General features: G+C 47.0%; 9 protein-coding genes across 9 annotated transcripts; 4 read left to right on the top strand and 5 right to left on the bottom strand.

Moving 5' to 3' along the window:
- Window positions 1–380: 380 nt before the first annotated feature.
- Window positions 381–3,105, bottom strand: F4822DRAFT_441714 (ankyrin; the record flags this gene model as incomplete). Its single annotated transcript, XM_051462894.1, has 4 exons — window positions 381–751; window positions 843–945; window positions 1,101–2,198; window positions 2,275–3,105. 4 exons carry the CDS (start codon window positions 3,103–3,105, stop codon window positions 381–383), a joined length of 2,403 nt encoding a protein of 800 aa, XP_051318756.1.
- Window positions 3,106–3,687: 582 nt separating this feature from the next.
- F4822DRAFT_147380 (pyrroline-5-carboxylate reductase) lies at window positions 3,688–5,372 on the top strand. The gene is made up of 2 exons (XM_051452938.1): window positions 3,688–4,756; window positions 4,820–5,372. Exons 1-2 carry the CDS (start codon window positions 4,204–4,206, stop codon window positions 5,122–5,124), a joined length of 858 nt encoding a protein of 285 aa, XP_051318755.1. The 5' UTR covers window positions 3,688–4,203; the 3' UTR covers window positions 5,125–5,372.
- F4822DRAFT_147368 (uncharacterized protein) lies at window positions 5,206–7,165 on the bottom strand. The gene is made up of 2 exons (XM_051452937.1): window positions 6,562–7,165; window positions 5,206–6,506 (listed from the first exon to the last, which is right to left on the bottom strand). Exons 1-2 carry the CDS (start codon window positions 6,750–6,752, stop codon window positions 5,621–5,623), a joined length of 1,077 nt encoding a protein of 358 aa, XP_051318754.1. The 5' UTR covers window positions 6,753–7,165; the 3' UTR covers window positions 5,206–5,620.
- Window position 7,166: 1 nt separating this feature from the next.
- On the bottom strand, window positions 7,167–8,653 carry F4822DRAFT_147410 (Isochorismatase hydrolase). The gene is made up of 3 exons (XM_051452939.1): window positions 8,084–8,653; window positions 7,503–7,964; window positions 7,167–7,386 (listed from the first exon to the last, which is right to left on the bottom strand). Exons 1-3 carry the CDS (start codon window positions 8,369–8,371, stop codon window positions 7,330–7,332), a joined length of 807 nt encoding a protein of 268 aa, XP_051318753.1. The 5' UTR covers window positions 8,372–8,653; the 3' UTR covers window positions 7,167–7,329.
- A 283-nt stretch (window positions 8,654–8,936) lies between these two features.
- Window positions 8,937–9,726, top strand: F4822DRAFT_426175 (Glyoxalase/Bleomycin resistance protein/Dihydroxybiphenyl dioxygenase; the record flags this gene model as incomplete). Its single annotated transcript, XM_051460495.1, has 3 exons — window positions 8,937–9,291; window positions 9,336–9,349; window positions 9,451–9,726. The coding sequence occupies 3 exons, from the start codon at window positions 8,937–8,939 to the stop codon at window positions 9,724–9,726; spliced, it is 645 nt and encodes a 214-aa protein (XP_051318752.1).
- A 2,239-nt stretch (window positions 9,727–11,965) lies between these two features.
- Window positions 11,966–13,732, top strand: F4822DRAFT_147350 (uncharacterized protein). The gene is made up of 3 exons (XM_051452936.1): window positions 11,966–12,103; window positions 12,204–13,237; window positions 13,364–13,732. Exons 2-3 carry the CDS (start codon window positions 12,278–12,280, stop codon window positions 13,583–13,585), a joined length of 1,182 nt encoding a protein of 393 aa, XP_051318751.1. The 5' UTR covers window positions 11,966–12,103; window positions 12,204–12,277; the 3' UTR covers window positions 13,586–13,732.
- Window positions 13,733–14,968: 1,236 nt separating this feature from the next.
- F4822DRAFT_147293 (acyltransferase) lies at window positions 14,969–16,779 on the bottom strand. The gene has a single exon (XM_051452934.1). It carries the CDS (start codon window positions 16,548–16,550, stop codon window positions 15,087–15,089), a length of 1,464 nt encoding a protein of 487 aa, XP_051318750.1. The 5' UTR covers window positions 16,551–16,779; the 3' UTR covers window positions 14,969–15,086.
- A 592-nt stretch (window positions 16,780–17,371) lies between these two features.
- Window positions 17,372–18,175, bottom strand: F4822DRAFT_426172 (uncharacterized protein; the record flags this gene model as incomplete). Its single annotated transcript, XM_051460494.1, has 3 exons — window positions 17,372–17,868; window positions 17,921–17,998; window positions 18,145–18,175. 3 exons carry the CDS (start codon window positions 18,173–18,175, stop codon window positions 17,372–17,374), a joined length of 606 nt encoding a protein of 201 aa, XP_051318749.1.
- A 720-nt stretch (window positions 18,176–18,895) lies between these two features.
- Window positions 18,896–20,820, top strand: F4822DRAFT_147326 (uncharacterized protein). Its single transcript, XM_051452935.1, has 5 exons — window positions 18,896–19,523; window positions 19,585–19,604; window positions 19,657–19,764; window positions 19,817–20,202; window positions 20,270–20,820. Exons 1-5 carry the CDS (start codon window positions 19,298–19,300, stop codon window positions 20,742–20,744), a joined length of 1,215 nt encoding a protein of 404 aa, XP_051318748.1. The 5' UTR covers window positions 18,896–19,297; the 3' UTR covers window positions 20,745–20,820.
- Window positions 20,821–23,119: the final 2,299 nt, after the last annotated feature.

Below are 23,119 nucleotides of genomic sequence, written 5' to 3'. Positions count from 1 at the left end.
CCTTGGAAACCTGGGCATGATATGTAGGGTAGAGGAAGCGTCAGATATCTTAAACGCATGGCCTCCCGTCCACTTTAAAGGACGTTGCGCTCCCTTTATATATCCCAGGGTTATCACTTAGTTCGCTTACTTCCTGACATCAACGAGCGAGTTGTCATATCTTTACCATATTTAAGCGCGATTACAATGATGTTTTGAACATCTCTGTCTCGAATATAACGCTGTCTTATTCGAGCTTTCCTGTTCTGTATCCCAAAAGTAGGCACACTGATAGTTGATGACAATACCATATTACGGCGAATTCATTATATATTAGGAGACTAGATGCCTTTAACTTTATTCATGAATACCTCTAGCGAGTACCGGCTTGTTATTGTCAACTATTGCTCCCGTGTGACTATCTTCTCGCCTCTGACCATACATTTGCCATTAATCACCCTTCTATGCCTTGCCCCAAAATCCGAATCGTAAAATAATTCGTCTTCCTTGAGTAATTCCTTGAAGGTGTGGACGTCCGACTCCAGCTGAATAGCATCGTTACCAACCAGAACTGCTAGTATTCCAGCGAACCTTTCCACGCCACCCTCTGTAAACTCTACTTTACTGTGTACGGAGTGAAGAAGGGCTGTTAAAGGTGACCAACCCTGGCCGTTTATGGTGTTTATATCGGCACCAATGGTAAGGAGGCTTTGCACATAGGGTATACTGATGTTCTCGTTATAGAATCCCTCTCCGACGACACAATGCATCACTAGATATCATAACCATTAGCAATCTTCTTCGTCTCTATTGGAGTTTTGATGCTAGCGCATGTGAGAGGAATATGAATGAAGCGTACTTACGTGAGTCTTCGTTTTCTAAGTGCCACGAAGCATCAGATGCACCAGAGTTAAGGAAAACCTCAAGCAGCGGAAAGTGGCGGATTTTGAAGGCAAGCCGTAGGGACTGCAACACTGAATGTCAGTAATTATCATAATGGAAAACTTCTAAATTGTTGAGAACACGTCTTGCAATTGAAAGCAGACGCCCAGTTAATATAGGCTACTTTTGTCCGCGATAAATGTTGAGATGGATAATTATTAGCACTTAAGATTACATACCTCAGGGTCCCGGGTGAGTTTCCCGGAGTAGTCGATTTTCAGCAAGCATCTCAAGGCTTCGCGGAACTCATCTCGGTGATTTGTTAGGTTGATATTCAACCATTGGACCCCGCCACCGTATTCGAATATCTCTTGGTATGTGTACTTTTCGACACCACCCTCCTCAAGCTCTGGAACTTTGGCAATGAGGTATTTCAGCATCTGACGAAGATCGCATGTCTCCTCGGAGGTCGCCGCCCCTTTGTCCACAAGGTATCGGCAAATATCGTAGTGTCCGTAACAGAACGCTGCTTCCAGAGGCGAGAAAGGAGGCTCCAGCAGAAACCGCTCCGAATAACGAGGAGAATGACGTATATTGAACTCCGCCCCGTAATCGACCAGTAGCTTCACTACATCGCGGTGATATGCACTTGGATATTTCTGGCAGCAGACCGTCATTAAAGCCGTGTCGCCGAACCGATCGGCCTGATTGGGATCCGCGCCATGCCTGAGAAGGCAATTGACGGTGTCATAGACACGATCACTCCATGGTACATTCGTATGGCAGACAGCCACAAGTATCAGATATAGATCAGTGACCGGGGCCCCATGCTCTAAAAGGCAATTTACGATAGGCGTTAAATGAAATTTCGATGCTTTCACGAGCGCATCACCTCTCCATCGAGAAGAAATAACACTACCACCTCGTATCAATCTCTTCATTAGCTTCATCATGGCTGCAAATTCGTCGTCTTCGTCGACGTTGCCAAGGCTTGGTCTTTGCAAGTGTCCTAGCCTTTCGCCGTATTTAGAGGAAGGGGTTGGTTGGGGGCAATACCAACCCTCGATACTTTCGCGTGGGGGAGCTTCGCGGGAGAATCGCCTTCCGCAGAAATTTAAACACTTCAAAAGTGCGGCCGTCTCATGGGCTTTAATATTCGCCCCAGCGTCAAGTAGGAACGCATCATCCTCGTGCCACCCATCGGAACAAGCCTGTGTTAGAGCGGTTAATCTGCGAGGTCGGGTTTGGTTAACTTTGGCACCATGGCTGAACAGATATTCTATCACCCGTTTGCTTTGCGGTGTTCCCAAAGCCCACATCAAGGGAGTTAGGCCGCGCTATATTAAAAGTTAGTAAATCTGTATGTGCTAGATCTTTTTCCGCTAAAGTTGAGGCACTTTGAGCGCTACTTACCTGGTCCGTAATATTAACGGAAACATGATGGTTGCCTTCGATAAGCAATCGCATGGTAGAGAAAAAGCCTACACGAGCCGCTGCGTGAAGCGCATTATGGGCCCCAAACTGCAGTTCTACGGTTGGTGAAGCTCCAAGATTCAGGAGAAAATTCGCAGTCGATTCGTTATAGGAGCATATTGCTGTGTGAAGGGGCGTCCAATATCCATATCCATTATCACCATAGCAGTGGCACAGCTCACGCGACGGAGGATCGATATGAGCACCGTGGTCGACAAGCAATTGTATGATTCCAATTGAACCAGAGATAGCGGCGCCATGAAGTGGGAACCAATAGTTGCAAAGGCCCTCACAGTACCAATCCAAGTTTCTACCAGGCTGGTAGGTGATATCTTGACCGTCTCCGTGCTCCCGCCAGCCTAGTACGCCGCCGCTCCAGGGAACGTTCTCGTATACTTCATAAAGAACGACTAGGGGATCCGTGATGTCACTCCCCGTCTGGGTAGGACGCGTAGGCCTGATTCCTACCGCTGGTTCGTTCGGGTCCGCCCCAGCTACGAGAAGCTTCCGTACGATTTCTATTTCGCCGACTTCGCAGGCCCAGGTCAGGAGGTGTGGGAGTTTTTCGACCGCAAATGAATATAAAATCGGATTTCCGACGTAATGAAGCCGATGGCAAGTGCCCGATACTGCTTGCAAATCCCAGGCGGAATCTAAGTATTCCAAGATCTCGATGAGAAGTTCGTTCGGTAGATCTAGAACGAACGCCATGCTTTTGAAACCGCCAGTGCGCGCCGAAACAGGGAAAGAGGTATTAGTGCGACGGAACATATTTGGCGAATAATTGAAATATTGCGAGGTATTAGAAAAAAGAATTGAGGTCGAGCAGGCTCGGGTAGTTAACTCGATGGTGTCTTAGAAAGTGGACGTTTTCAAAATTCGGCGAGATTTTCCAGCACAAGGTTCCCAGGGTCGATTAAATATACTTTGATAGATTGACACTGACAGAACCACTGGGAGAAGATTAGTATAGAATCACAATCAAAGCAAACTGTGACAGTGGGACTGGAGCGTTACTTAGGGAAAAAATGGACAGTGAATATAGTGTCTACAACTATTTGCATGCGTTCAGTTTTCAGTGCGGGTGTTATTTTGGCATCCGCGATTCATGGTCTGTGTGTGGAGGGGCAAACTGTTGACTTAGGTAGGCAACAGTCGAAAAGCGTCCTAAATTTCTATGAAATATATGATCTCGGCTTACTAGATAACGGAGAGGCTAGTCCTGACTGTGTGTACTAATGATAAGGCGTTTGCTAGGTCGACTAGGGGACTACGACGCTGTATATCATCAGACAATGAATTCCAACATAATCGATATATCGTTGGTCGGCTAGGTACACGTGTAGGTACCTAATCTGCACATGAAGTGGACATTCATTAGAAGATTCTATCCTATATATATGGGATCAAAGTAGCATTAAGCGTAGTTGTATCGTTCCACGATTTCAAGCGCACGGTCTTGGGGAGGTCCCCCTTTTTTAACAAAAAAGTACTACCTACCTATTTACCACCGCCCCCAGAAGCAAATACCCTTTCACAATTAGTCCCATAATTCCCAACTACAAAATATTTTCCAATTAGCAAGCTGCAACCAATAATAATGTACTATGAGTCCAATTTGTACCTAAGTGGTTTGTGAACTCACCCTATGGTAGACATGACCAAGTCTGGTTGTTCCAGCCACCCCCCATTTTTCTCCAAGCACGTTAGCCACACTGCACTGCCACAGGAGTGATTTATTTACTCCTCAATAGGTGCAGATGAAACTAAACCTTCAAACCAAAAATAATCACCTTTTTTTTAATTTTTTTTTTTTTTTTTTTTACTTCAAGCTTACGCAAATTAGGGGACGCAAAGTGAAGTTGCAAAATGACGACTCAACTACAGAAGAGCAAGCTATGCTTCGTTGGGGGCGGCAATATGGCCGGTGCCATTATCGGAGGTCTCGTCACGAAAGGTATCGATAAGCAAAACATCTTTGTGTCGGAGCCATGGGATGTGAATCGGGACAAGATGAAGGCAACAGGGGTGCGCACCACTGCCTCCAATATCGAAGCTTCACAAGATGCAGATCTCCTTGTTCTCGCTGTGAAGCCACAAGTTACGAAGGGTGTATGCCAAGAGCTTGCTGGTGCGTGGGCTGAGCGCACGGCCCTACCTCTAATTGTCTCAATTGCCGCGGGCATTACGCTGGAGAGCTTGAAGGAATGGTTCAAGCTAGCGGACGGGCGCGTACCCCACATAATTCGGGTTATGCCGAACACACCCGCTCTATTGGGAGAAGGCGCTTCAGGTCTATTCGCTAGCAACGATGTTACCCAAGATGAGAAGGATTTAGCCGCATCGTTACTTGGTAGCGTTAGCAAGGTAGCCGAATGGGTAGACCGGGAAGAACTAATCGACGTCGTTACGGGACTATCGGGTAAGGCAAAATTCCATCTAGTTGAGGTCCATTGAACGTTGCTTAGTGATCGATGTATACTAGGGTCCGGACCCGCGTACTTCTTCGCTATGGTGGAACACCTAATCGAAAGCGGTATCAGCCTTGGACTTTCGCGCGACCAGGCCACTCGTCTAGCAAAGCAGACTTGCTTCGGAGCCGGCAAGATGTTGGTCGAGTCGTCTGAGGAGCCCGCACAGCTGCGCAGGAATGTGACCAGTCCGAAGGGAACTACCGAAGCTGCATTGAAGAGTTTCGACGCTTCTGGGTTTAAAGAAACCGTGGATAAGGCCGTGAAGGCGGCTGCTGACCGAGGCAAGGAGTTGGGAGAAACACTCGCGAAGTCGTAATTCGACTTTTAAACGATGCGACCCGTGATATCAAGCTTCGAAATCGTAAGGTACCTCCTAGTATAAGTTATCTAGCTAGGATTGGACCTTTCTCCAATAATAAGGGTCCATGCAATGCATAGACATTCTCGATTTACTTGTAGGCCCAAATATTACCAGGTTGTAGCTATGACAAAGGGTCACTTGTCAAGGGTCCTACGCTAGGGTACAAGGTCTAATTGCCCCCGAACTAGGGACTCAATTTATGGATGGGTCGCTTCGCTGTTCATTATGGGGCTTTCTAACGTAGAAATAGGTTTTCGGAATTATATATCGGGCTCTGACAAGAATTTGGTAGGGCGCTGTAGGGTCGCTGAAGACATACGTACGGTTTCTTTGAGTATAAGTAACGAGAATAATTAGCACACAAAGTCAACTGCTCCAAGACCGGAGGAATACACGTTCGATCGGTAGTTAAAACAGGGGTTGGATTTCTTTACGCTTGATTCCACCCCCATCATCCTAGTAGCGCTTCGACCTGAGATGTAATGTCCACAAGCGGGAACTTCGTCCTATTCCCAGCTGATGTACCAGCGACGATTGGGTCAGAAAACCACTCATCGACCGCATAGATGCTCCCGGATACTTCTACCGTCGCAGTATTGAAGCCGCCGTCGGCAAAATTTGGGTCATCTGTGATGCGACCCAGATATTCGGCCGATTCCCATTTGCCATCCGCAGACCTGAGTACTGAAACGCCCCTATCATGCTCCGAAACCAGTAGCACTTTCCCGCCGTATTTCGGTGGCAAGTATACGGCGTCCAGTGACATTATGGCCTCATCAGGGACCTTAGGAACGAGTACGGGCGTGCCCTTGTCTGCCGTCATGTTGAACCGGTAGATCTCGCCGCTCCCGCTATTATTCTTGCCGTCACTAGCAAGGAGGATATCCCCGGTCGCTGCAAATCCGGTAATACCGTAGTTTGTATGGTCGATAACGTCGGGTAGGTACCACGGTTTGATGCTGCTGCCGTCGGCTTCGGCTCGCAGGATGCTACCTGGATAGGTTCCTAGCACGTAGATATGTCCATGGGAGTCGTGCTCGACATCTTGATTTCCACCGTATTGCCCCTGACTTACCTCTGTAAGGTTAAGAGACCATACAATTTCATTTTTAGCTGGGTCATAGCGTATTAAAAAATCGTCGCCCAAGATCTCGTGGTCGTCTGTTTCGTGGGGAATTGAGGAGTCAGCCAAAATAGTGATAAGATTTGTGTATGGATCCCATGCGACGCCTCCAACATGAAATGGCTTAGTACGCGTAATGCCCGGAAGCTCGATAGTTGAGACTGTCTCAGCTCTATACGGATCATACACAACTACCGATGCGTTGAAGAGAGCTCTGGCCACTTATGAGTTGCTAATCCTAGACATGCATTCAAATTGTGAGGACTAACCCAAAGTATAATAGACATTGGTTGAGATCGAAATCTGCATTTTCAGGATAGAGTTGGTACGAATCGATGACGATGGTGCCGTTATTGAATGGTGGGCATTGATTCTGGTCCTGGCGTCTGATTCGGTGACCCCTCACACCTACAGCGCTCAAAATGATCGAAGCAGAAAGCCATACGAATCCGAGAAGCATGATGACAGACAGCGAAACCGTGATAAGACGAATTACTCGAGAGATTCTGAGCGGGGAAATGCAGCTAGTCGACGCCTTCGCCCTCCATTATGTATACCCCAATGTCGCATGCCGAGCCACGATGTGATTGCTCTTCCTTTACGTTACAATCCAGCATTCCCTGTCCCTCACCGGCCACGCGTTCCATTAAGGATGTTGATCGTGGATTGAAATTAGCAGTTAATTAGAATGTCAACCCGGTACGGGGCATCCGTGCGGTATATGTGAGGCGGGAGTAACAACCAGGGACCGGTTGAAGAACAAACAAGCGGAGATTAGGCTTGAGCCCCAGCCGACAAGGCCTAGACTTACTCGAGGAGATACAAGTAGGTAGGGATTGACCAAGTTTATCAAGATTAGGCAATCCTACTCAAGCGCAGTGGAGAAATTTACCCAGCTTTCGGAGACATAATTGGAATTTATTTTGTCGAAATAACCGGCAATTCGGACTAATCCCAGCGCCTCAGCGCCTATCCCCACCTACCATCCATCGCTCGGGTACATATAAATACTTGGCATAGGAGTTTCGCTTCTGTAACTACCGACATGCGTCCTCAATAAAGCTTCTACTATCTGTTACAAAGCCATACCCCCTCTAAGTAATCAATTAATGTCAGCAGACTGTATTGATCATTAATATAGGAGAATGAAGGAAAATCACCCCTCTTCACCGATCGTTAACAGCAAACTTGCAGGAAATTAGGAACTCACCGAGGTGTTATGAATAGTAACCTCTTGTCCTCCTGGGGTCTTCGTTGCGCAGCAATCCTCAAGCATGATGCAGTCCCACCCGCGGTAATATGCGTCTGTCAGTGTGCCCAGCACGCATTGGTCCGTGTTGACACCGGTGAACAAGAGAGTACGGAACCCACCGACAGCCAGCGCCTTCGCGAACTCTGTGTCGCCGTTCCAAAAGCCCGATATGCGATCTTTGTTGCAGGAAATGTCCACATCTGGCTGGCTTGCGTCGTACAAAGGATCGTAAAGCTTGGCGTTCCATGAGCCCTTCATTAGGAGCCGCCCTCTTCCTTCACCCATATCAGAGCCAAAGCCATTTCTAGCTTGCTTATTGTCAAGGGGTGGTGTAATGAGACCACTGGCGAAGCTTCGCTCAGCAGCTGCGGGCATAGCGCCGAGGTCGCTATCATTCAAGCCCCAATTCAGCCAGATTATCTAGATTCAGTTCCAATGTCAGCATTTTGGTCTGTTTAAGCTTTATGATTAATCTTTTGCGATCGCTGCACACGTAATAAATTGTATAACAAGACGGCACATGACCATCAACTCTATACCTTAATGCCAACCTCTCGACATTTGTTAACCACTTCGAGGATTCGCTGTGCCGCATGTAAGCCAGTAGGGTGGTCATTACACCTCGGATGAAGGAAGAAATTCTGCATATCCACCACCACTAGAGCGGTCAATTTTGGCGCTACTGTGAGCGATGTGTCTGTTGGTCCCTGCGTAGTGCGGAGAGTAAGACCTGGGGAGGAATCCCCGCGGGTGAGATCGTAAGACTTAGCCCCTCTATCATACGCCCATTCATCGCCTTTAGGTCCCAACTTTAGTATTGGCGGCATTATGAGTGGCCGGTTTGATTGTTGGTTCGCAAGAATTTCTTTTGAAGGAGCAGAAATGAAGTATGAGCGTAGGGCGATCTTCAAAAGCTGAAGTGGGTTAGAGAGATTAGTGAGGACCAGTCACAGCTCGCGGTTCGGGATAGCAACGCCGATTCGCATTCGGATGGTGACTACAGCGCCGACCATGCATAGGGAACTTTCTACACCGTCAACAGATCTCCATGGAACGGGACTAATTCGTATAATAACCCAACTAGCATATTTCCATGTACACGTGTGCATACGGTGATTACGAACGTGACGACACTGTATTGAATGGATTAATCAGAAATCGAATTGTATTATTAAGTACTCGAGTACTTGACATTCGGTCTGGGAGCTTGAAAAGTTTATACGTAAGATTTATAAAGGGGCCGAGTATCCCAAAATCATAAAGAATTTCATCACAGGCGCAAGAGAACTACCAAGACTAAAAGCTCAACGTACCTAATTAACTCCCCAAGAATTGGAAATCAGTGTTCGATATTCATATTTCAACCTTTGCATATCCTCATAACGGATCATCATGACTGAAGCGATCAAGTCAGGCAGAACTCTCCCGCCGTCCAAATTAGCACACGTCGTGTTAAGGTCACCTAGGCCAAAGCCGATGGTCGAATTTTACAAGGCCTTCCTGGGTGCGCATGTTGTGGCAGCGATTGGACCTATGACGTTCATAACTTATGACGATGAGCACCACCGGATAGCAATTGGAGCATTCCCAGGTTGTGGCGACAAAGTCCGAAACAGCGCTGGTCTAGAACATATCGCCTTCTCTTTTGACACGTTAAATGACCTCTTTACGGCCTATAGGCAGCGTAAAGCTCACGGGATCCTACCCATTTGGTGTGTGAACCATGGGCCTACTACTAGCCTTTATGGTATGTATTTGGCGAACTCCTTCCGCCATCTAATTGACACCTAGCTAACTACTCTGCAGTACGTGAATCGGCCATGTTTATGTTCCGTCTGTAAATATCTGAGGAATGTCTCAACTGCGAGACATTGGGTTGCTGACAGATTTTCTTTTGGCAAATTAGTACCAGGATCCCGACGGAAACGTACTCGAGACTCAGGTGGACAACTTCGATAATGTCGAAGATGCTAATGAATTCATGATGAGTCCCGCGTTCGTTGAAAATGTTTACGGCGTCGACTTCGATCCCGAGGAACTTATCAAACGGCTGGAGAGCGGTGAGCCAGAATCTGAGATTAAGAAACGCCCTGAAATTGGACCTCGTAGCATCGAGACGCTACCACTTTTGAATCCACCCCCGCCTCTAGTGAAGGACAGCTACGACATTATTGAGGCCTAAGCTTTTCATGCCAGAAAAGGACCTAAAGGTTCTGTGGCGGCTTAGAAGGTGGGGGATGAGGATGGAATTAACACGGGATTAAGCATTAAGGTACTTAGACAGGGAATCCGCCGGGCGTCGCACAACGATGTTCCTTCGTATTGTACTTGCGCCATTCAACCTCACGCAATGAATATGTATATAATGATGCCGCTTTGCACAGTATCTTTTCAGTCAGCATGGTCCAACCAGACCAAGAAACTAGTAGTCTTAAGGAGTGTCGTTTGAAGCCGTTATCGACGCAAGCACGGTGCCAGCTTTGGGGTTTATACCTGTTTGAAGCTATGAAAGTATTGTCAGCGAGGTACATGTAAAATAAACGATTACAACGACCGACGCGCCTTTTACCTAGCTATGTACCTACCTAGGTAGCGCGCTGAGACACTTAATGAGCACCTATAGAACCCCGTCTAGCAGCTGAAGATATTGATTCCTTAATTTCATCATCGCCCAGCTGGAATGACAATTCCTGGAAGACAGGATACGTAACGAATGTTACAAAGCGCCGGTCGAAAATAAGGAATGATCCAAAAAATAATAAGAAGAAAGCTCGAATGCTATAGAATTAATTACTATGATCTATGCGATCGATACCATGGTTGTCTGAAGGTTGCTCAGCTAGAAGACCTTGAACCATGGCTTGAGATTAATGAGATCGGATGAAACGCGAGTCGATAAGTCGCATTTCGCGTTAACGATCAACGCATTACGATGATTGTCATGGGCATCAACTTAATCCTAAGGGAAATCGAGCCGAGTTGCCGCCACTATGGGACGGATCGACAGTTATGTTGGATATGTCCTTGCGAAAATCATGACAGGGTCGTCCTCTTTGCGCGTTCAGGCGTCTAACCTTCGATCTTATCGAAAATCCACGGGGGGATCTTAAACATCAACTAGATATAGCGCTTCTGTAGAATGAGAATCCGACAAACTCGTGGGCGTGATGTCGATTCAGGCTCTAAACGGATTATGTATCCCATTATCGAGAAAATGTTTTCGAACCACAATAAAACTTGAAACAGAAGAAAAGATAAACTTCCAAGGTTGAGATCAACTTACACACAAGCAAACACTGCCAAGTAGTAGCATTATCCGATATCGATATACACGATGCAGCACATTCAATCGATATCGCGCTGGCTGTTCGAGAAAAATCCATCGTAGCTAAGGTTCACCTCATAGGAGAAGGAAAAAAGTTACGGTCAGCTCAGACCTCCAGAGTCTCGAAGTCGTCTCAAAATTCCTTGCGAAGCTGTTTGATCACCCTCCTTTAGCGAGGGTCGCAGACGTTGGGCGTAACCGCTTACGGAAGATGGTGGGCCTTTGGGGGCGCCAAGCTGTCGCTGAATCCAGCCGCTACAAAGGCCTGTAAGGACTTTTAGCTGGTAGGGTCTTCGGTTTGCCTTGGTCCGAAATAATCATCTTAAGCTTGACACTGAAGAAATAAAACTTCAGGAAGAAAAGGCAATGCCACTCTGATGAACCATTAGAGAATGGGCCTCATTGATGAATCTCCTCAGAAGCCGCCCTTATGAGAGATTTTATCGCATCTAGTGAGTACCTAGTTTACCTTTTTGAAGCATCACCTAGTACAATTAATTACTTGGGGGCCTTCTAAGCCACCTGAATGTTTATCGTAAATAACCCGAACCCAGCTGCTGTTGATCTTCCAGCCTTAATTGCGCCTTACCTAAATGATTTTCCAACACATCAGTGATATACACTGCGAGTCATCGAGAGCGATTCTCGCGTTATGACCAAATCTTTGCCCATCCCTGTAAGATCAAAATGTACGTACACGGCCAAGGCCAAGGCCAGGGCCAGGGGCTCCAAGGGCCATATCTGATTCCGCTAATTGTTCCGCTAACCGCTCATGGACTTTCGTAGGCAATATTCCCCAACGTGAAACCACACAAACCACCCAAGAAGTATTGGAGCAGTCGGATACGATGTGTGGAATGTGGAAAAGATGCCTAGCTATCATCGAATAACACGGGGGATAGACGGGAACTCTTCCTAGCTACTGATCGATACAAGGCATATCTGGGCAAAGATGAGACGAACGTCTACCAATACAGGGTCTTGATATGAGCGACCATATCCTTGCCGCACCATGCTAGCTCACCATCTGATCTCAATGGTAAGATGAAGTATGATCTGCAGAAGGGGCTTCGTCAAGGCCTGCCCAGACTGAGCACCCTAGTTGGTCATACCATCGCCAACTTTAGAATCGTTCATGTCCGTCTTCTATATAACTGCTCCACCCCAGCTTCACATCGGAAAATGTACTCTTTCTTCTTCATCAAGCTTCGATTCATTCTTTGATATCCAATTCGTTTCAGTTCTGTGAACTTTTTTTGTTCTCGACTTTCTTTCCTCTCGTTCTATTCGTTACGTACCGCTTGGCCGGTCTTTACTCTTTCAATTTAACTAAGATTCGTCCACCTTACACACTTTTCAAGGAATTTGAACTCGTTGCTTGACTCCAACTCTGTTCTTATCCGTCATCATGTACACCAAAGCTGCCCTCATCTCGGCTATCTTAGCCGTCGCCGAAGCCCGCTTCAGCCAGGAGCAAATCCCCGTCTCCGATGTGTCGGCGCTGAGCAACTTTGGTAACCCCGGAGAGGCGGCAACTCTTGCTGGTTCGGTCCCTGGTGTGCTGCTCGCCGCTGCCAATCCATGCGACAAGCTCACGCTAGCTGATAAGATCGTCTCGACCCTGGGCAACGATCCTCAGGTCATTGCTGCGGCACAGAACCTTGTCGCTGCCGAGCAGAACTTCAACCCTTTCGCCGTCAGTGTTCCCAATATCTGCGGCGATGCTAGCCTTCCCGCTACACAAGAACTCCGTGGTATTGTTCCTCTGGTCGATCCTGCCGTCACTGGCTCCGACGTTGAGAATGCCAACTCGGAAACCTCGCTACAGTCTCCTTTCGACTCCAACGGCCTTAGCGTGGCCGACATCATGACCGCGCAGGGTTTCAGCAACTTCACAGTAAATGGAGCCGCTGCTAGTGGAAATGCCAACGCCGGCAACAATAACAATAATAACAACAATAACAACAGTGGCAACACATCCGGTGCTAGCAGTTCTGCAACTAGTGCCGCCTCAGCAACTGCTTCCGCTACCAAGTGCAGTGGCAAGGCGAAGAGCACTACCACTGCCGCTGCCGCCGCCACTTCATCTGCTGCTTCCAACAACAACAACAATAACAACGCTGGTAACACTTCCAACAACGGCAACGCCAACAATAACAACAGCGGTTCATCGGCCCAAGCAGGAGCCGGTGCTGTTACCGATGCCGTCACCGGAACGTTCCCGGGCTTCCAGGCCAGCAGCCTTGGTCTCGATTTCGGTACCTGCACACCCACCGTCAAGTTTGAAGAGTCCCTCAACGGCCGCAAGCCGGGCGAGTTCACTTTCCAGGCTCAAGACCCCGTTGTGAACAAGGGTCAGCAAGAAGCTGTAAGTAGAAAAGCATCTCATTCCCATTTACTCTGCCCTTCCCGAAAACCTCGTTACTCCGAATATGAAACATCCGTTTTCCATTCTCTTATCGTGAAACTAGACATGAAGCTAACATACCCGCAGCTCAACCCAAACATCATCTTTAACAGGATCTGCGATCAGCTAGGAAACGTATGCGGTGCTGCGGATGACGCGATCGCGGCATGCAAGCAAGCGCAGGCTGACCTAGGATCGGGTGCGAAGGACGCTTCAACGGCGGATGCTTGGAACGAGGCTTTGGGTTTCGCGGGTGTTGATATCAACCCCGATAACGCTCCCCAGACCGGTCTCGTCGGCCACACATAATCTATCTTCTAACGGAGATGGTTGTCGAGCGGGTGGGTTCTAGTTGACTAGTTGTGACCATGCACAACGAAGGGCGTTCGGGGAATAACGTGTTATGACGTGTTAAGGACTTATGTTGTATCTATACATTCAATAAATATGTGTATAAGGTTTTCCGTGTTAGTAGTGTCGATGTGTCGCGGATGATGCTTGACTCTATCATTTCGGAGAATGAGTGATTTTGAACTGGTATTTTGGCACCTAGTGAATTAGGCGGCCTACCGTACTCCGGCTGGGAAAGCCCAGAGACTACCTTCAGTGGGCGACGTGTACTACTCCAAGCATCAAGCACGGCTAGGCTGGAGTGATATAGGAATAGGGTGACTGGTTGATGCTAAGAATGCTTGAGTGCATGATACGACGTTCGATGAGAATGGAAAAGCTTCGAAGAGACAAAAGAACGAATGTGTAGGAAAGTCGACGCGCTTTTTCACAGTAGAGGATTCCGAGTCCTGCGCAGGCCATACAGTTGAGCCAGGCGCTAAATAGTCTAGAATCATTTCGTCCTCGACCTCTCAGGCGTTTGAGGGGAGATTGATCGCTCTTATTGAGTGGCCACTCAACTAATCCCACTATTAGACGCCATTAATACAGGGCACATAGCGCTGAAACCTACTAATATCTAGCACCTACTTGGGTGCTGTACCCCGCAGATAGGGTGCGTCTCCTCCTAAACATCTTCTTCCTATGTACTACGGTGAGTAAACGCTTCGAAGCTACCCTAAAAAAGCAAAATATTCCCATCAAAACTTGATTATAAATATTTGACGTCATTCTGCTGAATACTATAGACTATTCCGCGCCGCTGATGCCAACGAAATGAAACCCACATGCGCGGCTCCGGCCACGACAGCGGCACAGGATCCGCCGCTCCCGCAGTCGATTCTATCATCATAGATGACTTGCAGTAGAATCCATTTCTTTGATTCCTGCCTCCTTATAGTCAAGAATCACTCTCAGTATTACATATTGGGTTTTCTGATAAGTATCGAGTATATCGAGTATAACATCCCTTATTCGACATACATCCACACACCATGCAACACACCACGAAGACTTTGGGACCTATCAATTCTCAACAGGGACCCTTATGACCATCGGCCCGAGTTCGTTCTTGTCTTCCGCACATCCAACAATATAAACCTAACCCACCAACTACCATACGGCCACCACGCATCCGCCACCAACACCAACACACAATACAGCGTGACTGATTGCCCCAACTAATTGGCTCAGACGTATCATCTACCTACCTAATTGGTAGTTAGACATGACTGACGTTCGACTGTCAGCACTACCGAGGATTTGTTGGCACATGCAACTGACTAGGCAAGTAAGGCTGATCCTATGTAGTATCGAAACAATTTGTCTATTTCCTCATTCAGAATCAATATACATTCCCTAGATATTACTACAACAAGCATGAATAGGTACACGATCTCAAACCCCCATAGCGCAAGCCTTAGCAAATCTTCTCCAACACGGCGTCAACCACCTCCTTTGGTGTTTCGGTCTCAAAACCCCTCAGTTCAAAGTATTGGCTGAATTCCGGATCGTCGATCAACTGTTTGACCAACTCTTGCTCGAATGGAACCATGAACTCGCATCCTTCATCGGGGTCCCCGGTAGCTCGAGGCGGGTAGATGATAGCCAATCCCTCGTCGACTTTCCTCCCGAACAGATGTCGGAATGCCTTCGGTTGGGCAAAGCCAAAGTCGGCTTCGCAGATCTTGGTGTCACGCCAATCCGTCATGATGATGGTTAGGGGTGGGAATGAATCAATCCGAATGAAAAGTGAAGTTTTATCACGAATAGGCGCCACCGATTCTAGCACTTTGCCTAGAGCCTCTTGCGTCATACTGTTGGTTAGGCCGCGGATGTAAGAGGCAAGGGTAGATAAGGGTGCCTCTGAGATAACCTCAGCATTGGTTAACTTAACCGGAGCGGTCGCTGACAAGCTTGCAAAGAAAACGTTCCTCTGGATCCTTTGTGGCTCGGGAGGATTAAGTCGCGGCCTCATGTTGATAGCCTCACCCCACAAGCTTGACTCATTGGGGTCTAACTGGTAGAGGGTCGCGCGATGCTTAGAGAGATATCGCCATAGGAAGGCCGAAGAGGCGTCGTATGTCGATATCCATGAGCCGTCAGTAGGGGTGGCAAGCTTCTTGAGCTCTGCAGCCTTACTCTTAGGTAAGTGGAGTAGGAGGGCTGCTGATGGTGGGTGGGGGTATCGGCTAGGCGCAGGCGGGCCGTCCACCTTAGACTTTTCGGCAACCTCTGGTGCAATGAATCGTGTATGGTGGACGCACTGCATATCCCAACTGGGAGCGTCGGTCCGGTTGTAGACAGAAGCACAGTTGTCGGCAAGTTGGTGAGCTAAGCTTGCCCAACCCATCACGTCGTTGGCATAGTGGTGGGAATGCATGTTGAGAATTAGTCCACCCGGGATGAAGTTTGCTTGGAACGCCGAGACAAATGGGCTAGCATCCGGATGGCATTCGGGCCGCTCTCCATAGGTAAGTCCATGCCAGCTCAGAAGCTGGATTCTATCTCCTAGCTTTGACGAAAGGAAGTTGGACTTCTCAAGATCGGAGAATGAAGGGAATTTATCTTCCGGCGCGTCAAGATGCTGAATAGAAAAACCCACGGTGCTGTCCTTCTTTTTGATGAAGGAGTGGTCTCCGTACTGGTTCTTCTCAATGGTGCCCACGAGGTGCCTGGCTTGAGCGAGTGTCCGCTCAAGGCCTTCCTTTATGGCTGCGCCGATTTTGTTTTTGTCTACTTCGTCATCTAACTTAAAGAATAGGGCGTAGTTATTATAAACACAGGCGGCTAAATAGTCAAGAGTAGAGAGTCGAATACTTTCTTGTTCAGGGTCGTTCTCCCAACCCCAGGGGTGAAGACGGTATTCCTCTACCTTGGGCATGGCTGGTTGATATGGTCTGAGTTATCTTATGATGTTTTGATGAAGTGATAAAAGACCAAGATGGTATGTACAACACCAGGGTTAAATACTCGGGACATCTTAAAAGGGGTTCCAACTCTTGGGGGCGAGCTGTTCCTCCTCCACGAAAAAAACACGCGGCGACCAGAGAGAAACCTGGAAATGAGGGTGGGTGGGAGACATACACGGCACACATACACAACTTCCTGGCCACTAAGATATTCAGGGGCGAGATTACAGTACACGGCTCACCCACCCATCTTATCTCGGCGAAGATACCACTTACACCAGTAAATATCAAGAAGGGAGACCAAGGAGGCATCTTACACGTTAAGGATTGACGTTAGTGTATGCTCACCCTCGTAATAATGTCACCTCACGGTCCGTGTGTGTTGGAAGAGGAAATGCCTGTAAATTTGCCTCTTTAATCTCATCCCTTACATGCGTATTTCGAAGGTACTTAGGGAGGTACGTAGTTCTGATTTCAACAGCCTCAAGTTAATAGGGATAAACGTGATATTCTACGTATGTATATATCATCACTTTGGAGATATCCTTAATAAGCTGATACAAGGATGTCAAATAAGCAAAGCGGACGGGGCGCCAATACGTTACATCGCCATCGTTTTAGTGGATTTCGCATAGATCGGCAGCTAATTCCCCCCCATGTTCCTGTTGGTTTGGGGGGTTTTTAATGCGCGGAATATCACAGAATTCTACCAGGGGTGAGAGGCTCAAGGTCTCTATTGTCGATTGAACATCAATTCATGGATACCCCGGACCCTCCCCCTTGCACTCATTCATCACTCATCCATAGCATTCGCAACAACATGCTCGATTGCTCGAAGTGTTCCAGCCAACCCCTTCTCCGATTTCGATCCCGGCACGTCGTGAAGAAACACTTCTCTTACTTTTTCATCACAAAGTTGTGACAGAGACTCGTGGACTTTAATCTCCTCAACCCCAGCCGTGCGGGACCAAATGTGAACGGTCGGAATGGCGAACAGCACTCCATCTTTGTCTGGATCTGCTTGTCTGATTGTACCAGATCGGACAAGGTCAGGGTCGAATGGTTGGCAAGCAGAGAAAAATACAGCACATTTTAGTCCACCGAAAGAGCAGTGTCTTGCATCCTGTAGCAGCATCATAGCCGCCACTGTTCCACCTTCGGAGAACCCCATTAACCCGTCAAATGGCCCGTGGCTCTCCACGAATTCTACCATATTATCACAAAGATACTGATCCTGTTCTAGATTGTGCGCAAGGTACCCGAAGAACTCGTCAGCAATTGCCTCGGCGCCTCACTCTAGTTAGCATTTAGTCGCTGCGTGATAACTTCGCGAGAAGCGTACCGACGTCTGGATCGGTTGGCACCGTGCCATTCACAAAAACAAATTCATGGTCTCGGCCAAGTGCCTCCCGTATCCTTGCTATATATCAATTAATATCGGCCTACCGCACAATATTTATTGGGGGTTCCGAAGAGATAGTTGCGGGGAGATACCGGTCTGCATTTCAAAAATCTTCGAGCTCTGCATCAGTTCGCTTCTCCTTGACCATGCCGGGAAAAACGTACCTGTGCGCTCGTCCCCCTTCCATGTAAGCATAGCCACCTCATTTTAAGTGTCCTCCAAGTTCCTATTGTCCGTCGGCGTCGATTCCGCAACGTACATTAGCGAGTGTCAATGCACGGTGTTCAAGTTGTCACATACGAAGGTCGCAGAACCCCAACTGCCTTATGTTTCGCCACGGGATTTTCTTGGACCTCGTTTAATATTTCAAGGAAGATTTCCAGAATGGCTTCTGGACGAGGAGAATTATGCACAAAGCATATCCCGCATACGCGAGTACTTATGATCGCACCCCCGAAGATGTCCCAAGGCCGATCACATCGTTCGAGGAAGTTTACTCGTACATATTGTACCATCGAATGGCAAGCTATGATACTCGGTGTTATTACTTGTCAGGAATCAGAAACCCATGGTCGAGTTGCAATACAACTAAACCCTTGTTCCTCCCTGCATATCAACCACTTGCTGAAGCAACAATTGTATCTTTCATGGCCGCCTGTGAGGTCGTCCCAAGTGCCAGTGTTCTTGGACTCCAGGCTAATTTCCAAGAAGAATTGAGCCTCCAATCCCTTACATTCAATACGCGTGTTAGAGTACCATTATTCCTTATCATTCCCGTTGAAGAAATATATATATCAATATTTCGGAAGAATTTTTCTCTGCTGGAGATTTTCGCTTATGAAGCAGTATATGTAAAGCATTGACCTCATGCAGTACGACGGTGCTACAGGGAAAAGCTTTTCTTTATCACAGCATATATGGCACGCTAGACAAGGGCAGGTATACAAGCCCATCTGCGAACACTATCGTTATTAATCTAGTTCCCCTGGACGTTTCTGTCTAGTTTGGTATGGCCGAAGACGGATGTGATAATGCGTTGGAAACTTTGGCATGATATACATTGCGATACCAGGGGGCTATCTCTTTCACTCGTCGTCATGTCATGGCGCGATAAACCCTTGTACACAACTGGGATCTTTAAGCCATCGTGACTTAGCTATGTAGTTGCCGGCCTCCTCTGAGATCTCCTTAGTCGGCCCTGATATTCTCGATATAACACTTTATGTATATAATAAATCCCGAAAACATCTTCGAAAATCTACGGCGGAGAAAGAGAAGTTCTCACCTTCCGGCCGAACAACAACAACAACAACAACAATGGCGGACGCTTTACCTTCTCTTCCCCATGACCAGCAGCAAGCGGCCCTAAACGGCCCTGCGCTCGCTGCGCCTAGCAATGTTATTCCTCAGTTTGACAACCCCCCTAATAATAATAAATTAGCCTATGGTGTTATCGCCGCGTGCGTCTCTGTGGCTACCATATGTCTCCTGATTCGCGGGTACGCAAGGCTATTTCTGTTTAGACAACTCAAGCCTGAGGATTGTAAGTTTACTACGTTACACGTAACTTCGCTTGGCCTTTCATTTGCTAATTGATGAATTAGATATGATATTTGTTTCATACGTGAGTAATGGCTTTCGCGAAGGATTCTGTATCGTTTATTAATTTGTTTTAGGGCACCTACTTGAGCTGGACTGTCTTTTGCCTTCTACTATCTAAGACGCCTGGTTACTTCGTGCACCAATGGGACTTACACCTCCGAGACATGATCGATTTTGTTTTTGTGAGTTCTTCAATTGTCAAATTACTAATATAAAGTAGCTGACCGATGATAGTACGTTCACTACGCCGGCGTATTCTATTCAATTACTCTTCCACTTATAAAGATATCGATCCTAACGGAATGGGTTCGCATGCTTGTTCCTAGAGGCACGCGTAACGCCTTCCTATATATCTGCTACGGAGTTATAGCCACACAAGTGTTGGCTATGATCTCAATCGTAACTGCGCTATGTTGCGTTTGCATCCCATACCAGAAAATATGGGATCTCACTCTTCCGGGGCATTGTATCAACAAATTACACGTCGACATAGGGGCGGCCACAGTTCACCTTTGCACTGATATGGTCATCTTATGCCTACCTCAGAAGACTATCTGGACATTGCAGTTATCATTTAGGAAGAAATTGGGTGTCTCTATTTTCTTTTCTTTGGGTATATTGTAAGTGATAATTTTAATGGTCGGGATTTTGGTGTTAAAAATGATTACTGATCCGTACCTACTGTAGGGCCTGTATTGCCGCTGCTTTCCGACTCGCCGTTACCGTGACCTATGCAACCAATCCGGACACGACATACACTTTCGGACCTGTAATTTTCTGGGCGTTCGCTGAAATGACTTGTGCATTTATTATCGCGTGCCTACCATCCACCCCCAAGATTCTCAAGGACCATGGCGTCCTCCACAAGATGAAGAGGGCGATGAAATCACTCGTCGGCTTGAAGAACAGCACTTTAAGAACAACGAACAAGCCGACCACATCATCACGCACCGAACCGAGGAGCAGTAACTATCGGAAGATTGACGAATATGGTGTACCTATGAAGGACCTCAATCCCTCGGAATCTACAGAAAAACTCCGCGAAGACACTATTAAATTCGATCAGGGAATAGTTCGGACCACACGAGTCACAGTAAAGCAGGAGTATATAGGGGACAAGGCAGACAAGGTTGTGGACCCTAATGCCTCCTGGCGTGATTAGGACAGGTTATAATCATGCTGGCAATGATTAAAAGGTTGTAACTTGGATCAAGGAGTATATATTTAGCGGGCGCGTTATCTGTCGGATGGTGTATATAATTACTAAGTCGGAATAGGACTTGTGCAAAGTAACAACGGGATCTGTGTTATGACTTAGGTACTAAAACACTTGAATGCGTCGGGAACGAATAGGAGCGAGGTGGTATGAAGCGCAGCACAAGTTAATATACCTAGTGAGCTAGTTTTATGCATGGTTTCACCCTGATCTAGATTGTTTACTTCAGACCTAGGTGCATTTTGAAATATATATTCGTACGCGTGTGATTATATTGGCTTGGTTGCTCTATTAGAAGTGTATGGCTTTCTAATTCGATCTTCGCAACAAAATATCAAGCTGTACCAACCATAAATCGACTTGAACAAGTGATGGAGGGTAGATCTCTTCGCGTACCTGGATGGCATGAAGCGGTGTCTGGGCGATCGTAGCGCGGAATAAAATTACAACTGCCGTTAGCGCTATGATTAATTAGGTAGTATCCGGGAATTACAATATTGTACATACATAGGAGGAATCGGAACAGCCCATGGAAACGCGGGGGGTTTAAACATTCGAGATCTTTACCTAGTTCAGGGGTCCTTGTGTTCGCTTCCATAAGTTGCGATTCGAATGAGGCAATGAGATAGTCGTATCGTCACATCGCATAGTGTAGCACTCGAGAATATAATCTTATGCAAATTCTTCTCGGGACGGCCCCCAAATGGAAGAATCCCTATTCAGTCACGTGATACCCGGGGACCCAAGCCAGGCGATGGCTCCAATGTTTCTGGTGAAGATTAACTATCACCGTAGCATCAGTCCGCTTCATTCTACATCGCATCAATCCCGGCAGATGTGATAATAGGGGTTGAATGTTATGAATATAATGCCCATCGGGATTTGTGTCTGAACCTATGATTCGCATACATACCTAGGTAGATGACCTCGGCGTTATAGTTTTCGGAAACTTTGCATGGAACTTTTTGAATTAAATGTCTGTGTGCTTGTAGTCCATCTTACCCCAGCTTTAAGCGCTAAACTTCGCCGTACACGTACATGACGTGCTGTCACTGGGTAACTAGACTAAGCTTGGACGAGTTTCCCAAGGATCTCGTTAAGATACCACCCCTTGAATACCCTACCGGAAGCGAGAGTCCGAGCTTGGCGTATGTACCCCCAATCTCTTGTGTAACTTACATGGATACCCTGGTATTTGTCGTGCAGTTACTTACCTACGTAACCAACAGTATCGTTCGTAATCTGAAATCACAATTTCTTTAATAAGTCCCGCTTCACGTACCGATTCGATACCGAGGTTGAATATGTAGGTAGGTAGTTACTCTAGTGCTACTATACAGAGTTTTAAGTCTATCAGCGACGTAGGAGACGTGATAATCAAGCGCAACGATTTATACACACTAGTCCATTGAGTACCTACTGTAGGTAGAAAATAGAGCATTGCCTTTTTAGGTAATATGACCAGGGGCTCTCCCGCTAGTAGCGGCTGATAGAGTTCAGTCCCGCACAGTGTTTTCCAAGTCCCACAACTTAAAAACATCTTCAATTTACCTAGAAACCTGAGCACAACAGTATGATTGGCCAATTCGTTATAACCATACAGGGGATCGTTTTCCTAATTGGGTATAGCATTGTTTACGTGGGAGATGGATTCATTTATTATCGTCGAATAACATCGACACAATACATAGGCCTCTCGGAAATATCGATTTTGTGCTGAGAGCACATGTTATGCCGTCTTTTGTCGTCAGCTATAACCCGCGGTTTTAAGCACTACTGAAAATGAAATGGGACATACATAGAGAATTTCAAAGGTTGTATTCAAATAGCAGCCGTTAATAGTAATACGCGTAAGTACCTACTGTGTATCGTCCCTATATCGAGATACCTAGGTATGTAGCAAGTCTACCTAGATAGATAGCGGACTGGATTTTATACTATCGATAATATAAATATGCAAAGCCCCTTACGCATTCTTCATCAGATTTGTGCCTGCATCGTTCGTGTAGCTCAGTCTCGGGCCGATACGCTTGACACGGCATTGTAGTATTCGCAAATGCTTAAGCGAGATACTTGAAACGATGACCTGCCAGGAACATCGGGGGTAGGATTCGTTCCTCGCTTTCGTCTTATTAGCTGTATTAACTTTCACATTCCATTAAATGTATGGAAAAAATGCATGAAGTGATTGTGACAGCTTTAGCAATGTCACTCTGGGACCTGCATGGATTTGCGCGTCAGATGCACAATTGACGTCTTAAATATATTTCACCAGCAATGCTTCTACCATATCGTTTCCCAACATGCGCTTTAGGCGCACT

This window comes from Hypoxylon trugodes (assembly GCF_022578975.1).
Source record: "Hypoxylon trugodes strain CBS 135444 unplaced genomic scaffold F4822scaffold_2, whole genome shotgun sequence".
NCBI classification, from domain to species: domain Eukaryota; kingdom Fungi; phylum Ascomycota; class Sordariomycetes; order Xylariales; family Hypoxylaceae; genus Hypoxylon; species Hypoxylon trugodes.
Note: the sequence above shows the minus strand (reverse complement) of the source record. Positions and strands in the feature narration are given on the sequence as shown.

What these genes read in the sequence shown, in the direction of transcription:
- F4822DRAFT_147380 (XM_051452938.1), top strand. Translation starts at nt 4,204, where the DNA reads ATGACGACTCAACTACAGAAGAGCAAGCTATGCTTCGTTGGGGGCGGC. An exon ending in CGTCGTTACGGGACTATCGG is followed by an intron (nt 4,757 to 4,819) that starts GTAAGGCAAAAT and finishes GATGTATACTAG; the next exon opens with GGTCCGGACCCGCGTACTTC.
- F4822DRAFT_147368 (XM_051452937.1), bottom strand. Translation starts at nt 6,752, where the DNA reads ATGCTTCTCGGATTCGTATGGCTTTCTGCTTCGATCATTTTGAGCGCT. An exon ending in CAATGTCTATTATACTTTGG is followed by an intron (nt 6,507 to 6,561) that starts GTTAGTCCTCAC and finishes ATAAGTGGCCAG; the next exon opens with AGCTCTCTTCAACGCATCGG.
- F4822DRAFT_147410 (XM_051452939.1), bottom strand. Translation starts at nt 8,371, where the DNA reads ATGCCGCCAATACTAAAGTTGGGACCTAAAGGCGATGAATGGGCGTAT. An exon ending in GTCGAGAGGTTGGCATTAAG is followed by an intron (nt 7,965 to 8,083) that starts GTATAGAGTTGA and finishes AACTGAATCTAG; the next exon opens with ATAATCTGGCTGAATTGGGG. An exon ending in TTACTATTCATAACACCTCG is followed by an intron (nt 7,387 to 7,502) that starts GTGAGTTCCTAA and finishes TTGATTACTTAG; the next exon opens with AGGGGGTATGGCTTTGTAAC.
- F4822DRAFT_147350 (XM_051452936.1), top strand. Translation starts at nt 12,278, where the DNA reads ATGTACACCAAAGCTGCCCTCATCTCGGCTATCTTAGCCGTCGCCGAA. An exon ending in ACAAGGGTCAGCAAGAAGCT is followed by an intron (nt 13,238 to 13,363) that starts GTAAGTAGAAAA and finishes ACATACCCGCAG; the next exon opens with CTCAACCCAAACATCATCTT.
- F4822DRAFT_147293 (XM_051452934.1), bottom strand. Translation starts at nt 16,550, where the DNA reads ATGCCCAAGGTAGAGGAATACCGTCTTCACCCCTGGGGTTGGGAGAAC.
- F4822DRAFT_147326 (XM_051452935.1), top strand. Translation starts at nt 19,298, where the DNA reads ATGGCGGACGCTTTACCTTCTCTTCCCCATGACCAGCAGCAAGCGGCC. An exon ending in ACAACTCAAGCCTGAGGATT is followed by an intron (nt 19,524 to 19,584) that starts GTAAGTTTACTA and finishes TTGATGAATTAG; the next exon opens with ATATGATATTTGTTTCATAC. An exon ending in TTCTTTTCTTTGGGTATATT is followed by an intron (nt 20,203 to 20,269) that starts GTAAGTGATAAT and finishes TACCTACTGTAG; the next exon opens with GGCCTGTATTGCCGCTGCTT.